At 39.1% G+C, this 16,160-nt stretch overlaps 1 protein-coding gene across 1 annotated transcript in view; it reads left to right on the plus strand.

Annotated features, from left to right (window-relative positions):
- The first annotated feature begins 2,609 nt into the window (after positions 1-2,609).
- LOC128620622 (sorting nexin-18-like) overlaps positions 2,610-16,160 on the plus strand; it is a 33,676-nt gene continuing 20,125 nt past the window's right edge. The window contains exons 1-2 of the mRNA XM_053645830.1: positions 2,610-4,187; positions 9,611-9,833. Coding sequence (XP_053501805.1) covers positions 2,753-4,187; positions 9,611-9,833 — 1,658 coding nt within the window. The 5' untranslated portion in view covers positions 2,610-2,752. The remainder of the gene's footprint in view (positions 4,188-9,610; positions 9,834-16,160) is intronic.

Here is a 16,160-nt window from a genome sequence, read left to right on the forward strand (position 1 = left end):
GGAATCCGCCATTTTGGAAAGGTCCATATTGTAATACATGGAGTTTATGTAGAAATCCTGATTAAATCAGGTGTAAATCAAGCTTAAAATAAATTTTAGATGTGGTGTAATTGTACATATACAAACACTACGCAGTGTTATTGAACCCAATTCCCATAAACTGTGTTGCAAAAAAAGGTATATGCCCGCTAAATACATTTAAATGATTACCAAGATAGAACCTACCATTTTTTAGACATATTTATATTTACTACACACTTTACACACTAATTGTAAATCAAATGTTTTCAAATTGTAAATCAAATTGTAAATCAAGTTAGAGTTGTTGTTGTTATTCATACAACACAATAACTGACATATAACCAGCATTAACAAGCTGACAATCATAACATCTAAACTGGATTAAATGTACATTGGATTATCTTTTCAGCGATATGTTGATCTGTAAGTTAATCAAATAACAATGTCAGTAAAGTTAACATACGTGACAGAAATAAGTTACATCATGTTAAATACAGCAGACAAGAACTTGACACTTAACAAATATTAAGAAATGTTTGGGAATAAATTACTGATGTGAAGTAAAAGATCCTAATCCTGCCTAAAAAATAATAATAATAATATATTAAATACACATTTTGTCTCAGCTTTAATATTTGCAAAGTGCTTTTTTGCTTTCTTGGTGTGAGATATCGGCAATTCTTACATCCATATCGGCATTTTGAGAGAAAACCTTAGTTGATGCTGTATATTAGGTTCAAATAGTGAAAAGTTGCCCTTTCCAAGATGGCGGAGCTGTTGACGATTTAACTAATGTATGCTAGAATGTATGACAGGAGGTTCAATTAAATATATTTATTGTTGTGGCGCCATCTATTGGTCAAAATAACTAAAAAAACGTTATTTAAAAGCAAATGCCAAACAACATAATTGAATAAAAGTTTGTTTTACGATAACTTGCATTTTATTCATTAAGTTTATTATATTATTATCTAAGATGAATTCCAAGTCAAACAGTGCAATCAGTATTCCCTGGTTATATTTTAAAGGTTATAAAATCTTTTAACACATGGCAGTGTGTATGAAAAGCCTTATTCAGTGTCATAAAGGTGCAATAAAGCTGATTTTGAGTGATTATATTGCTTAGACCGCATCATTAATCATAACTAATGTGTCAAAAGATCATTTAGTGCAATCAATAGCATGCTTGTCCTGTAATCTTCAAATCATGTTATTGCAAGAAGTGTGTGTGTGCTGGGGGGGACATTTTGTGTATGATAAAGCATATTCAAGACATTAAACAAATGTCAATATAATTTTGTGACTGCATCATTATCCATGTCAGAGCACAACCTTCAGTCTAACATATATTTTCAATCTAACAGTCTAACAATATAATTTCAGTGTTTTGCAGTATTATTAATAAGGTATTTGTCCAGTTTTACGCACAAACATATTATTAACGTCCTTTAATCATTGAATATAAAGAAGAAGAAGAAGAAGAAGAAGAAGAAGAAGAAGGTGAGAAAACAATCACAAGGGTGGAATTCCTAAATATACAGTAAATAAATTATAGTTAATATATAATAAAAGTTATACTTTTATATAATATTTATATAATTATTATATAATTATCAGTTGTGTATACTATTTATTCATAACAAATAATTTATTGCAAAAATAATCATTTATCATTTAGTTTATGAATAGATATGCATTATGTATCTGTGTATTAGTAAATCGTTGGGAAACAAGTATGTTTTCATTCTTACAGCAACTTGTTTTATTTTTAAACGTTATTCCAGGCTTATTCGTGTAAAACTAACTACGAGAACGTAAAGAACATTTAGGTTGATTAGGTTTATATCCCATTATTTCAATGTTAGCTCCACCTTCGATGATATTCTTGCGATGGGCATCACGAGTCATTTGACCGATTCGATTCTCTTGTACAAACTCGTTTAAGCGAATCAAACTGCGTGAATGTTTATCACCTGCTTGATTTATTTTTAAAAAATGAGAAAAATATAAAATAACTTGTACATTTATTCGGGATATATGGCCTTATTTCAAGATTAGCTCCACCCTCGATTACAGGAAAGCGACGGGCTCCACGAGTCATTTTATCGATTCGATTCTTTTGTGCAAACTTGTTTAAGCGAATCAAACTCAATTTGTTAGACTTATTACGCCGTGGAAATATTTTGTATTTTGCAAAACACGCTCACGTCTTTAAGATTTTGTCCATATAACAATCTTTTTTTTTTTTGTATTAGTGTCAATATAAAACTGTACAACTGGCACTTTTAAGAGCACATTTTATAATTCATAATGCAACAAAGTGTCAAACATTCAGTATAATGCAATATAATTATATTTGAAAGTTAGTTCTCTGTAAATTAAAAAAAAAACAAAAACGCACCAACACAAAAGCCTTCAGATGACTATTTTAAGGGATTCGTTCAAAAGAGTCGATTCGTTCGTGAATCATGACTCCTGAATCGTCCATCACTAGCTGCGGCCATAGACCGCAAGCGGAGGGAGGAGGCAGGGGACTAACAAACCCCCGACTTTAATCCTGTCCACAAAATAACTTTCAAATCTTTATCATGTTAAAATAGTCCAGTCGCTATCATTTCGAGGCACTTCTGTGGAATTTAAGGACTTAAGCATAAGTTTGGAAGAAGGCGAAGGAACTTTGAGAAGCTGCGCTTTTACCAGAAACCGCACAAAAAAGAAGAAGAAGAAAACTATGGCGCTCAGAGCGAGAGCTTTATACGACTTCGTTTCTGAAAATCCAGGAGAGATTTGTGTGGTGGAAAACGAGATTTTAACTTTATACAGCGAAGATGTAGTGGACGGATGGTTAGAAGGTACAAACAGCCGAGGAGAGTCGGGACTCTTCCCCGCGTCGTACGTCGAGATCTTAAGAACCGAAGAAGGATTTTCAGTACAAGGCAACGGGACTGCTGGAAACATCTACAACCCCAGAACCGGAAGTGAGTATGCCTACCAAGTGAGAGGGGACACGTCAAGCGAGTCCACCCCTCAGAGACACGGTTATCCGACAAGCCAAGGCAGCGATGACGACTGGGACGACGACTGGGACGACAACCCGACGGCGACCACGACGGCGATGACGACTCACGACTCCAGTGTACATCAGCACAAACATCAACCCAGTCGCGCCAACTCGGTGTCTTCACGTGGCAGCGGTGGTCAGCAAGCCCGAAGCTCAGCGACGGTTGGGAAAAACCTCAACAGGTTTTCCACCTTCGTGAAATCAGGAGGCGAGGCGTTTGTTTTGGGCGAGGCGTCCGGATTGGTCAGGGATAGCGATCAAATCTGCGTGGTCATGGGTCCGTTCGGTCCCGAGTGGCAAGAGAGCCCGCGTCCTTTCATGTGCACCATCGACGAACCTACCAAACAGACCAAATTCAAGGGGATGAAGAGTTACATGTCGTACGGCCTTACGCCCAGCCACACGCAAAACCCCGTGAACCGCCGCTACAAACATTTTGACTGGCTGTACGCGCGCCTCGTAGAACGCTTCCCGGTCATCTCCGTTCCCCACCTTCCCGAGAAGCAGGCCACGGGTCGCTTCGAGGAGGACTTCATTTGCAAGCGCAGGAAGGGTCTGATCTGGTGGATGAACCACATGACGAGCCACCCGGTTTTATCCAGGTGCGACGTCTTCCAGCACTTCCTGACCTGCAGTAGCAGCGACGAGAAAGCCTGGAAGCAGGGGAAGCGCAAGGCCGAGAAAGATCACCTGGTGGGCGCCAACTTCTTCCTCACCATCGTCCCGCCGGCCTCCCCGCTCGACCTCCAAGAGGTGGAAAGCAAAGTGGACGGCTTCAAGACGTTCACCAAAAAGATGGACGAGAACATCGTGCAAGTCAACGTCACCATCGGCGAGTTCGCCAGGAAGCAGATGTCCGGATTTAAAAAGGAGTATCAAAAAGTTGGACAGGCCTTTCGGTTGCTCGGGCAGGCCTTCGAATTGGACCAGCAGGTGTATTCGGTCGAGCTGAACCAAGCGATGGCGTTCACCGGGGCTGCCTACGAGACCATTGGGGACTATTTTGCCGAACAACCTCGCCAGGACCTGGATCCGGTGTCGGATCTTTTAGCGATTTACCAGGGACATCTAGCAAACTTCCCAGACATCATCCACGTTCAGAAAGGTTGGGGGAATTTTTGGAAGTTGCATGGTTGTGTTTTTTTTGTTTTTTTTTACTAGTTGCATGAATGATGTCTAGTTGCCATGGCTGCAATGGTTTTCATTAGACCTTCTGTGAATATGAAGGGACAAATGGTTCAAAATACATCAATTCTGCAGACGTAACGCATGCCAGAACGGTGCAAATTTTGTACGTCGCTCTGTATATAACATCTACCGAACGTCTACGTGGTTTCATCAAAGAAATTATTACGGTTTTTATTTCTAGCGTCGATAAAAATAGTCGACAATGAATTTCATTATAGTTATCGTTATAAATCTACGAAGACTGTCAAAGCTGTTTAGCCTTTTATATATTTAATTATTTATTTTAATCTAGCAGCATTGATCATCGTAAGATGGATTCATGCACGCTGGGAGTCATCAAGCACCCAGGTTATCAAGCTGCCATCTTGCTTTGGGTTCACATCGAAGGTGCTGTGAGTCGATCCCAAAAAGAGTTGATTCCCTGATTCCATCGAAAACTTAGAGATTCCATGGACTGAAAAAGATTCGCCTCACACGTACAATACATTTATTATCCGAGGGTTTTTTCGGATAAAGAGCCCTCCATTGTCCCTTTACTTGGAATTTGACTCAAATTGAACGAATTCGAACAAATTAGCCCTTTCAGTTCACTGCGAGTAAAAAGTGAAAACGTCCACAATTCCAAGACCTTGAGTTAGTTTGGGTGTGTGATTTAGAAGGAAAAAAAAGTGTACTGGATAAAATCCTCATACCATGACAGATTGATTAATAACTTTTTTTTTTCTAGCCTTGACATAGCCATGTTTAGTTTAACATCAACGTCCCTTCTTCTTCTTCTTCTTCTTCTTTGATGAGGGTGTACTAACATTCAGGCGAATTGGAGGCTGCAGTTCTGAGAGCGTCTTAGCCTGAATTCCTAAGAATTCCGTAAGCCATAAATCAGAGTTTCTTATCCGGTCCAAGTTTGGATGAAAGTGTGTCTCGAGTGGAGCGGAGCGGTGCAGGTTTGTGTAGAATAAAGGAAAAAGTCAAGAAAGAAAGAGAAGAAAGAAAACAACATCCCGGTTAAATTGACTCATCGTGCGAGCTGTGTCATGACTCATCATCATGCCGTCTGTCCTCCATCACTACTTCACCATGACTGACTCGAACGCGACGAGGATTCGTTCGTGTTTGTTTAAACACTCCGAACAGTGATCATATTAGCATGTTATTAGGATTTCTAGATGCTACCTGGATTACACATTTCTACATCTGTGTACCAGCGTCTTTCTTTTTCTTTTTCTTTCGAGTTACCCGGATAAGATCAGCTCATTTATTCGCCGATATTTAAAGTGAAAGTCTGAATCCGCACCAAACAACGACTGATTAAATATCAAGTCTCCAACATGGAGTCCAACATGGACGATCTGCAACTTTTGTTCGCGTTTGTAATGCTCTCCAGAGTTCACGATGTCCAGTGAGGATTTAACGCAGAAGTTGCACACGTATAATAAATACTACAGGCTATTCACAAGTTACACGAACGTTACGCACAGGGGGCGGAGTCTGTCTAAGTCCAGCACTACTGTCTTGACAGTTTGATGTAACCGTAATACATCACGCTGAGATTTATGTAAATACGCTCCAAATCACTAGGACAGTGTTAAATACATATCCGTGACGCCATTCGTTAATTGATAACGTCGTCCTTTTAAAGCCTACATAAAGTTGTTTTTTTTTTTGTTTTTTAAAGGACATCAGAGGTGCTTCAAGATCATCCCGATTATTTTGAGGAGTGAATTTTTAACGGAGAAAATGTTAGACGAACTTATTTTCAGCTGTAACAGTAGTGGATGAGTGTTTGGTCAGCTTATCCTTCAAACCGTGGGCACGTTTTCTTTGCAGGAGAGCGCGTGGAATGAACACAAACGTTGTTCATTTGATGGAAATCAAGCGAACCGTGTAATATTCAGAAGAGCTCGCGGTTTTTCAACATCGCAGCGGATTTTACGCAGATTCGGGCAGAGACATGTCATGTGGCGTCATCACGACGGCACGTTCGAGTCCCTCTCCAGCTGAAAGGTCTCGTTTACCAACAAACATCACTGCAAAAGACAATTCTGTGCGATCGCAGTTTCGCCGATTTAAAAAAAAAACCCCACAAGTTACATAATAAAAAATTTTTTGGGGGGCGGGGGGGAGAAATCCGAAATCCTGTACGTACTGATTAATTTGAAAATAAAAATAGTGGCTACTATTAAAAGAGTGATAAATTCGCCTACATCCTGCACACGTTAATATTTCATGACCACGATTTAGTAGCTTAAGTATCATGAGGGAGCAAGATGCCAAATACAAGGATGTGCTGGATCAAGCGCTATTCTACAAATATTCTGCTGAATGATGAGTGTTTACTTCGATTTAACCAAAATCTGATGAATCTGATCATTACAAATACCACTATTCATGTAGTGACACTATTAGATTTATTTCAATGCTTACTAATTTCTATCATATCATAATATGCATTTTACAGCAGAGGTTAAAAGAAAAAAAACAACGCTATTTTTGTCTTCAGTCTGCGCTTTCTATCGCTGATTTTTTGTTGTTGTTGTTGTTGTTGTTGTTGGACGTGTAACCAATCAGCAATAAACAGAGCTGCTAGCCCCGCCCTCGAGTGCCTATTTTGAGCAGGCCATAAAAAACCATTCAAGTGGAACCTTTGGTACTGACCAAGTGGCTAACGGGGAAAAAAAAAAGCACAGGTCCAGATTTCGGTTGCCAAACATTCCAGCTCTTTGTGCAGTGGAAAAGGATGTTTTGTCTGAGAATTTTATTCACGTCTAGTTTGTCCACATCGGGTTTTCTTTCACCAGCTCACATTTAAATGAGTCCTAAAGCATCAGCTGCTTTAAAGCCCAGCGTCTCCGGCTGAGACGGATTATAACCTCGGCATTCGAACCTTTCACAACAAAGAAATGCAAACTACTTGGCTTTAATCTCCAGTTTTATCAGCTCATGCCTAGGCAGACAATTAAAATATCAGCATTCTTCTCATGGAAGACTCGGGTCTGTGTTCATCAGATGATGGTTTTGTAAGATTTATTCTCAAAGTTGCTTTTGAAATTGATGAAAATGTCTCGGAGATTATCTTGGAACAGATTTTGGACAAATAAAAATGTTAAAATCACGTGAAACACAGCTCCACTGCCAGATAGAGCTGGTGTAAAAATTCTTTTCCGTCAATTTTATTTTGTCACACTGAACTCTAAAGGAAAAAATATATATATGTATATATTTTTATATTAATATATGTATATATGTTTGCTAGCGCATAACTAGCACGACAAAACCCACAGCGCTAGTGATGCCTCAGTTCGTTCGTGTGCCCACGGAATGAGAAAAACGTTACACTGTGTCCTTTTCTGTCAGAAAAGATTCACGTAGCCACCAAAACATGCTTTTAAATGAAACCTGCAGCTCATTGTGGTAAAAATTGAGATCTTAATAACTAGGACCAGACGATATGATGACATGATATCGATATTATCGATAAAACAGTTCTTCTCATTTCTTGCGATATCTTTGTATGACGTCGTATGTTTACAATATCTTTATAACTACATCATCGTGCATGCAAAAATAATACTGACCAATAATATCGTATCTGGATCGTACTGGATTGTTGTTCCAGTCTGAAACACATCACATGATGAATGACATGACATTAGATGACATTAATGGCATTAGATGACGATGACATTAGAACTGAGCCATTTCCTTTTTCTTAGCTACTCTCCGCTACTTCCTTCCAAGCTGAATTTTTCTTCGTAACACCGTTTCTATACAGTGCTGGGAAAAAGCATTTGATTTCTTCTGTTGTTGTGTATATCTCGTATTAAATAGTTTTAGATCTTCAAACGAAATGTAACATAAAACAAAGGCAACCTGAGTAAACACACACCACAGCTTTTATTTATTTATTTATTTATTTGTAACTGAACATGTGAAAAACGAATTGCCCCCTTAAACGTAAAATCTGCTTGCGCCACCTTTAGCAGCAATAACTGCAACCACACGCTTCCGATAACAGAGATCGGTCTTTCACTTACTTCTAGGACTAGGATTTATTCCTACGCTTTGGATCGTTGTCTTGCTGCATAATCCAGTCACGCTCGAGTTTCAATTTACGGACTGAAGAGCGGACATTCTCCTTTAGGATTTTCTGCTAGAGAGAGCAGAATTCATGTTTCCCTCAATTACTGCATGTTGTCCAGACCCTGAAGCAGCAGAGCATCCCCACACCATCACACTGCCTCCACCATGCTTGACCGTAGGTATGACGATCTTTTTGTGGAATTCTGTGTTTGGTTTACACCAGATGTAACGGGACTCCTGTCTTCCAAACAGTTCCACTTTCCACTCATCAGTCCACAGAACATTCTCCCAAAAGGTTTGAGGATCATCAAGGTGTGTTTTGGTGAAATTCACACGAGTCTTAATGTTCTTCTGGGTCAGCAGTGGTTTTCACCTCGCCACTCTTCCATGGAGGCCATTTTTGCCCAGCGTCTTTCTGATAGTGGAGTCATGAACCGTGACCTTTATTGATGCAAGAGAGCTCTGTGGGTTCTTTGATGTTGTCTTTGGCTCTTTTGTGACTTCCTGGATGAGTCGTCGCTGTGCTCTCGGAGGAATTTTAGAAGGTCGGACACTTCTGGGAAGGTTCACTACCGTGCTGAGTTTTTCCGTTTGGAGATAACGGCTCTCACTGTGGTTCTTTGGAGTCCCAGAGCCTTTGAAATAGCTTTGTAACCCTTCCCAGACTGATGTACTTCAATCACCTTCTTCCTCTTCATTTCTGGAATTTCTTTCACCTTTGTCATAGTGTGTTACTCCCTAAGACCTTTTAACCAACTTCCAGCTGTTGAAAAAGTTCTATTTAAGTGTAGATGTGGTTGAACAGGGTTTGCAGTAATCAGGTCTGGTTGTGTCTAGTCCAGCTGAACCCCATTATTAATGCAGTTTCATAGATCTGGGGAATTAGTAACTACGGGGGCAAATACATTTTCACATCATTTAAAAACTGTATTGTGTGTTTACTCAGGTTGCCTTTGTTTTATCAATGATTTTGTTTTCATTTCTGAAACTATTCAGATCTACACAAGCACTGTAGAGTAGATTAGACAAGCAAATATGTTTGCTCTAAAGCGAATACGTGTATATACAGTACGACTCATTAAAAAAAAAGGAGCTACTTTCTTTGCCGTTGATTTGACGTCACTTGAGTTCCCGAGTTGAGGAATGTTCTCTCTGGTTTGTCCTAGTTAGTGGTCGGAAATCCGAGTCACGGGTTTTATGTGGGAACTGGGAAGTTTCCGACTTCCCTCTGACCTCTTGTTTATGCCCCTCCCCCACCAGGTGCTCTGACCAAAGCGAAGGAGAGCCAGAAGGACAAAGACGTCCCGGCGGCGCACGACATCCACGAGCGCTGCAACATCATTTCCTGTGCCACGCTGGCCGAGATCCAGCACTTCCACCGCACCCGAGTACGCGACTTCAAGGCCCAGATGCAGCACTACCTCCTGCAGCAGATCTCCTTCTTCCAGAGGATTACAGCCAAACTGGAGGAAGCGCTGCACATGTACGACCAGGCTTGAAAAAGAAACAGACAGCCACCCTTAAACTCTGCAATCCTGAAAGAATGTGTACAATCAGGACATTTTAATACTGCACGCTGTAGACGTTCTCGTCACGTCTCTTAATCAGGAAAGATCCGGAACACGCGTACGTGTAGGACATAATACGTAGACACAAATCAAAACAGGGGCCCCAAAAAAACGCAGTACGTCTCGCTCGTATTTTCCGTTTTTGTAAGAAAGAAAAAAAACAATAAAGACATCCTTTTTGTCTTTGTTTGTTTTTTTTTTCTTCTTCTTTTTTAATATGGGTATTTCGTGTTCACTAAACCTGAAATCAGAATAATTTACTGAGTAATAACATCAAGCAGAAACAATTAATATTAACATCAAAATAATAGTGCAAAAGGATCAATAATATACAATCGCCATTCCGAATATCCACTAAATAAATGTGATTAAAATATTTTTGTTGGATTTGGACAGTGACATCATTTTCATAATTTTGCCTCCGTATGCCGGTACAGTGGGTTTGAAATGAAGCGATCAAGATGTGATTGAAATTCAATCGGTTTAACAAAACTATTGCATTAACCGTTTAGGCATTACAGACATTTTCCCTCCATATTCACAGGCTCAAAAGTAATTGGACAAACTAACATAAGCATAAATGTTAGGATTATTTGTAATACTTGGATGCAAATCCTTTGCGGTCAACGGCTGCTTGAAATCTGGAACCCACGGACATCATCAAATGCAGCGTTTCTCCCTTGAGATGCTCTGCCAGGTCTTTACTGAAGCTGTCTTCAGCTGCTGCGTATTTGTGGGTCTTTCTGCCTTCAGTTTTTTCTTCAGTAAGTGAAAAGCAGCTCAGTTGGGTTGAGATTATCGGACGTTTAAGAACATTTCATTTCTTTTACTTAAGAAGGCCTTGGGTTGCTTTCACGGTACGTTTTGGGTCGTTATCCGTCTGTACAGTGAAGCGCCGTCCTGTCGGTTTTGCAGCGTTTGGCTGAATCTGAGCCGAAACTATAGCTCTATACACGTCAGAATTCATCCTGCTACTTCTATCAGCAGTCACATCATCAATAAACACCAGTGAACCAGTTCCATTGGCTGCGTACATGCCCATGCCATAACACTGCCTCCACCAGGACAGATGATGTGGGAGGTTCTGGATCATGAGCTCTTCCTTTCCTTCTCCATTCTCTTCTCGTGCCATCATTCTGGTACAAGTTCATCTCGCATCAGAACCAGTCAGGCTTTAGTTTTTTTTTTTTAGCAATGTCTAATCTGGCCTTTCTGTTCTTGAGTGTTCCCACTGGTTTGCATCTTGAGTTAAAGCGTCTGTATTTACATTCACGAAGGCGTCTCTTGATTGGAGACCCACCTCCTCCAGAGTCTTCCTGACTTGGCTAGATCTCGTGAAGGGGTTTTTTTCTTCAGCAAGGAAAGAATTCTCCTTAATTTGTCAGGAAATAACAAAATGTGTCACTGTCCAAATACTTATGGATATAACTAAGTTATAAGGGCAGTTATTTTTAAAAAAACAAAAAACTTATATAAATAATAACAATAGTAAAATAAACATTTTTGTTTGTAAATTTGCTGTAATATTTTGTTTGAAACTGGCTTAAAAAACTTATTATATAATATAAATATAAATATTTTAGTGTTCAATACGTCTAAATTCAGGGTAATTAGAGAGTAAGAACATCAAACAAAAAAGGTATTCATTTTCACTTCAACATAAGAAATAAATTAATAATAATAATAATAATAGTAATCATTTTTATTTTAAAATCCACTTACAAAACTTTACATGAGAAAGTTACTTACAAAAATATATAACTAAATAATAATAATAATATTAATGATAATGATAATAATAATAGGTTTGTTTGTGGTTTTTATTTGTAATATAAATGTATTTAGTGTTCAATAAATCTAAAGAATAAATAGAGTAAGAAATGTATTAATATACACATTAAAATAAGAAAAAATTTTAAGGTTTGTGTTTTGAGATTTAAAGTCACTGACAAAAAGATTTTAATGAAGATTTTATTTAGTGGATATTCTTTAGCGGATATATATCATTTTTTTGTCAACGTGCACATGTACACTCTTTGAAAGCATTTTTTTAAATTCAGTAACTTTTACGATCTAACCACGTTTGGTTTCCATTAAGCAGAAACCAGAAAACTAAAGCGTGCATTTACATTTTAAAGCGTTTTTTAACCTGTCAGAGAAACGCAGGCCTCATCAGCTTGAAACCTCGTAACCCATTTCCTGTATCTGTGTACGTGTACAGTGCTCACCCTGCTTTCGGACAATAATCTTTTCCCTAACAGCTGGAATTTGTGCCTTAGTTCAATTCCCTTCTTATTTCCTGAGTCATTTTTTAAATACAGATCTGTATTTATGAAACTCAGATGTTTTAGTGATGTTTTTTTTTTTTATTATTCATATGCTGATCTCGTGTTTTCTGTTTTAATGCAGTGTGAATAACTGAGCTGCGTCTGGTTTAGATTAAGGGCTGACAGTGAGAGAGAGAGAGAGAGAGAGAGAGAGAGAGAGAGAGAGAGAAGCTCGAGGAGTAACTCGAGAGAAGTGTGACCTAGAAAAAAAAAAACCCCGTGGACCCAAATTGTGTTATCTAGAGGACATTCCAGCCGAGGCGGTGAGGCTCGGGTTGTGGCTCGAGCTCGGTTTACCACAGCGTTTATTATTTATGAGATTAATGTAATATTGAGGATGAAATCCTTTTTAGCGTGCTCGTGCCAGAAGCTTTTGCTCAGATTGTGATGCTGGAATACGAACGTGCTCTGAATTAGCGCTGGGGGAAAAAAAAAAAACAAATCTGGTTTGCTGTGACCTTTTGTTTGTTTGGACTTTAACAGAGATTCCTAAAACATTAAAGATGGCTAGAAGGGAATATTTTGCTGATTTGAACGAAGAATAAGATGCGAACAGCTGTCTGAAAAATGCTTAGATCAGATTTGATTGGATGTCCGAACAGTGTAACGTCAGCTTAAATAAAGTTTAAAAAGGGGATGAGCGATATGACAAAAATATCAGTATCTCGATACCTGAAGACGTGAAGATACTTGAAGTACAGCAGTGTTGAGCTTAAAGAGAAAGATTTACGAAAGTCATTATACTTTACTTACTTTTAAATGTCTACAAAATTAAATTATCATGGGGGGGGGGTGTATATATATCACGATATAATTGTACTGCGACATAATTTATCATGATATCGATATCATATCTTCATATCGCACAGCCCTAGTCACTAATGTTTCCATTAAGCACTATTCTCCTAGAGTTTGTCCATAAACGTGGCCAAGACCCGCCTACTTTCACAAGACGTGACAGTTTGACTGACAGGGCATACGGACCAATCACAGACCGTTTGGAACATTGTAAATGTGAGTTCCATTTATTAACGCAAGAACGGCTTTCAAGGCAGCTCTAGAACTACTCGCCAGCATTCCAGATCAATGTGACATTGCTCTGGAGCTTTTCGAGAACATCCTAGAATTGCTCGACAACATTCTAGAACCGTATGACAACGTTCTCAAACTACACAGCATTCTAGAACTACATGACATCATTCTAGGACTGCCCGACAACATCCTAGAACTATATGACACCATCCTAGAACTATGCAACAACACTCTAGAACTCTGGAACAGCGTTCTAGAACTTCTCGAGGAACTATATGACAACATTCTAGAACTACTGAACCACATTCTAGAACTATATATGACACCACTCTAAACCTGTGCAACAACACTCTAGAACTAAATTACATTTTTGAACGATGTGACAACATTCTAAATCTATGCAACGCTCTAGAACTATGAAACAGTTTTCTAGAGCTTTGCGGCAACGTGCAACTGTATGACAACATTCAAGAACTGCTCAACAGCATTCTAGAACAATGTGGCATTATTCTAGAACTACTCAACAACATTTTAAAACTACACAACCTACTACAGTATATGATCCCATTCTACACAGAACTATGAAACAGCATTCTAGAACTTCTCAGCAACACCGAGGAACTATATGACAACATTCTAGAACTACTGAACCACATTCTAGAACTATATATGACACCACTCCAAACCTGTGCAACAACACTCTCTAGAATGATCCCATTCTACACAGAACTATGAAACAGCATTCTAGAACTTCTCAGCAACACCGAGGAACTATATGACAACATTCTAGAACTACTGAACCACATTCTAGAACTATATATGACACCACTCCAAACCTGTGCAACAACACTCTAGAACTAAATTACATTTTTGAACGATGTGACAACATTCTAAATCTATGCAACGCTCTAGAACTATGAAACAGTATTCTAGAGCTTTGCGGCAACGTGCAACTGTATGACAACATTCAAGAACTGCTCAACAGCATTCTAGAACTACACAACCTACTACAGTATATGATCCCATTCTACACAGAACTATGAAACAGCATTCTAGAACTACTCAGCAACACCGAGGAACTATATGACAACATTCTAGAACTATGTGACCAACATTCCTGAACTACTGAACCACATTCTAGAACTATATACGACACCACTCGAAACCTGTGCAACAACACTCTAGAACTATGAAACAGCGTTCCAGAGCTTTGCAGTAACGTGCATCCATGACAACATTCAAGAACTTTGCAACAACATACTAGAACTACGTGGCAACATTTTGAGTTATGCGGCGGCATTCTAGAGCTACTCAAGAATGATCTAGCTTCTAGAACTACTCAACAACATTCTAAAACGACACAACCTCCTACTACAGTATATGAGACCATTCTAGAACTGTGTGACAGCATTCTAGAACTACTCAGCACCACTCTAGAACTGCATGCCAGAACCGACACGTAGTTCTTCAAAGACTCTCGCAGTGACTCTGAGCGAGAGCAGACGTGTCAGGAAAGAAGGCCGTTCTCCGTTGCCATGCCGACTGCCGGGAGGGCCACTGAGCTCCTCCACACACACTGCGACTGAATTATTTATTAGAGCTAAAGTTTCTCTTTCTTTCTGCACAGATACACACCAACAGACCGGCACTCAAGCGCTGAAGAATTCGGCACCGCCCCTCTCATGTTCAAGTAAAAATAGCAAATTGGTCATGAAGTAATTCGGAGGAACATAACTGTGTCGTTTTGTTTTGAACATGAATAGGTAGGTTCTGTGAAAAGACATAGACAAGGGATATTAGAACTATATGACACCATTCTAGAACTATGCAACAACATTCTAGAACTACTCGGCAACACTGAGGAACTACGAGACAACATTTTAGAACTACTCAGCAATTTGTCGATTACATAATATCTGTGTTGATTAAAGTACGATACGTCACACATGATTCAATTCATAAAAACGCTAAAAGTCATGCCAAAGCCAGCCAGAACAAAATTTTTTTTAAATATTGAATAACATATTTGCTTGATCCACAACAATAATGTCTTTAGACCTCACTTTCAGCCTCAGAAACGAATCTAGATGATACAAATATGCAAATTGGATTCGTGTCCTTTTCTCCAGTACACCACTGTTGCACGGTCTGTATTTGCATACTGAAATATGATTGGCTGTTATGAGTTATGATGCAATAGTACTTGCCTGTCAATACTAACTCGATTGTTTCAGTCTTTGCTCTCGAAATAACTACTCCCAAAGTATTTAATCATAACAAACACATCTTATCACGTCATTTGGACTCCTGGTGTGTCATAGTGTGGTTATTTCAACACATACACACAGTACGGACCTAAACAGATACTTATAATACAGCCATAATATTTTACTCGAACTCACGGATACATTTACACGCATATACACACACACACAAACATTCCCTACTCACACAAATAAACAACATTTAACGCCTTCATCTATTGAGGTGTGGCTCACACATCAAAGTCAAAGATGCGACACATAACTCATGAATGGAGCGAATAACTGCGTGCATATTTGGGTGTGGAGGTCTCTGGTCATCGATTCCAAACATCAAGCATGAATAATATCCATGGGAACACCCAAAACACATGGAGAAACAGTTTCAGAGCCAAACATTCCCAAGACTTTCACACAAAGCTGTTTTAGAAATGCTTAGATAACGGATTTATAAAGACTGCTTTCGATTGAGCAGATCTTCACTCTACGCTTCTCTGTGCTTCGGGGTCACATGATTGTACAGCACATCGCTGGAGAATTCTCAAACCCGTTTGGTCCATTTTCGACAATTCAAATCACAGGTTCGTCCTAATACGTTCCCGTTTCCATAGATACGGCTCTT

This window comes from Ictalurus furcatus, chromosome 16, assembly GCF_023375685.1.
Source record: "Ictalurus furcatus strain D&B chromosome 16, Billie_1.0, whole genome shotgun sequence".
NCBI lineage: Eukaryota > Metazoa > Chordata > Actinopteri > Siluriformes > Ictaluridae > Ictalurus > Ictalurus furcatus.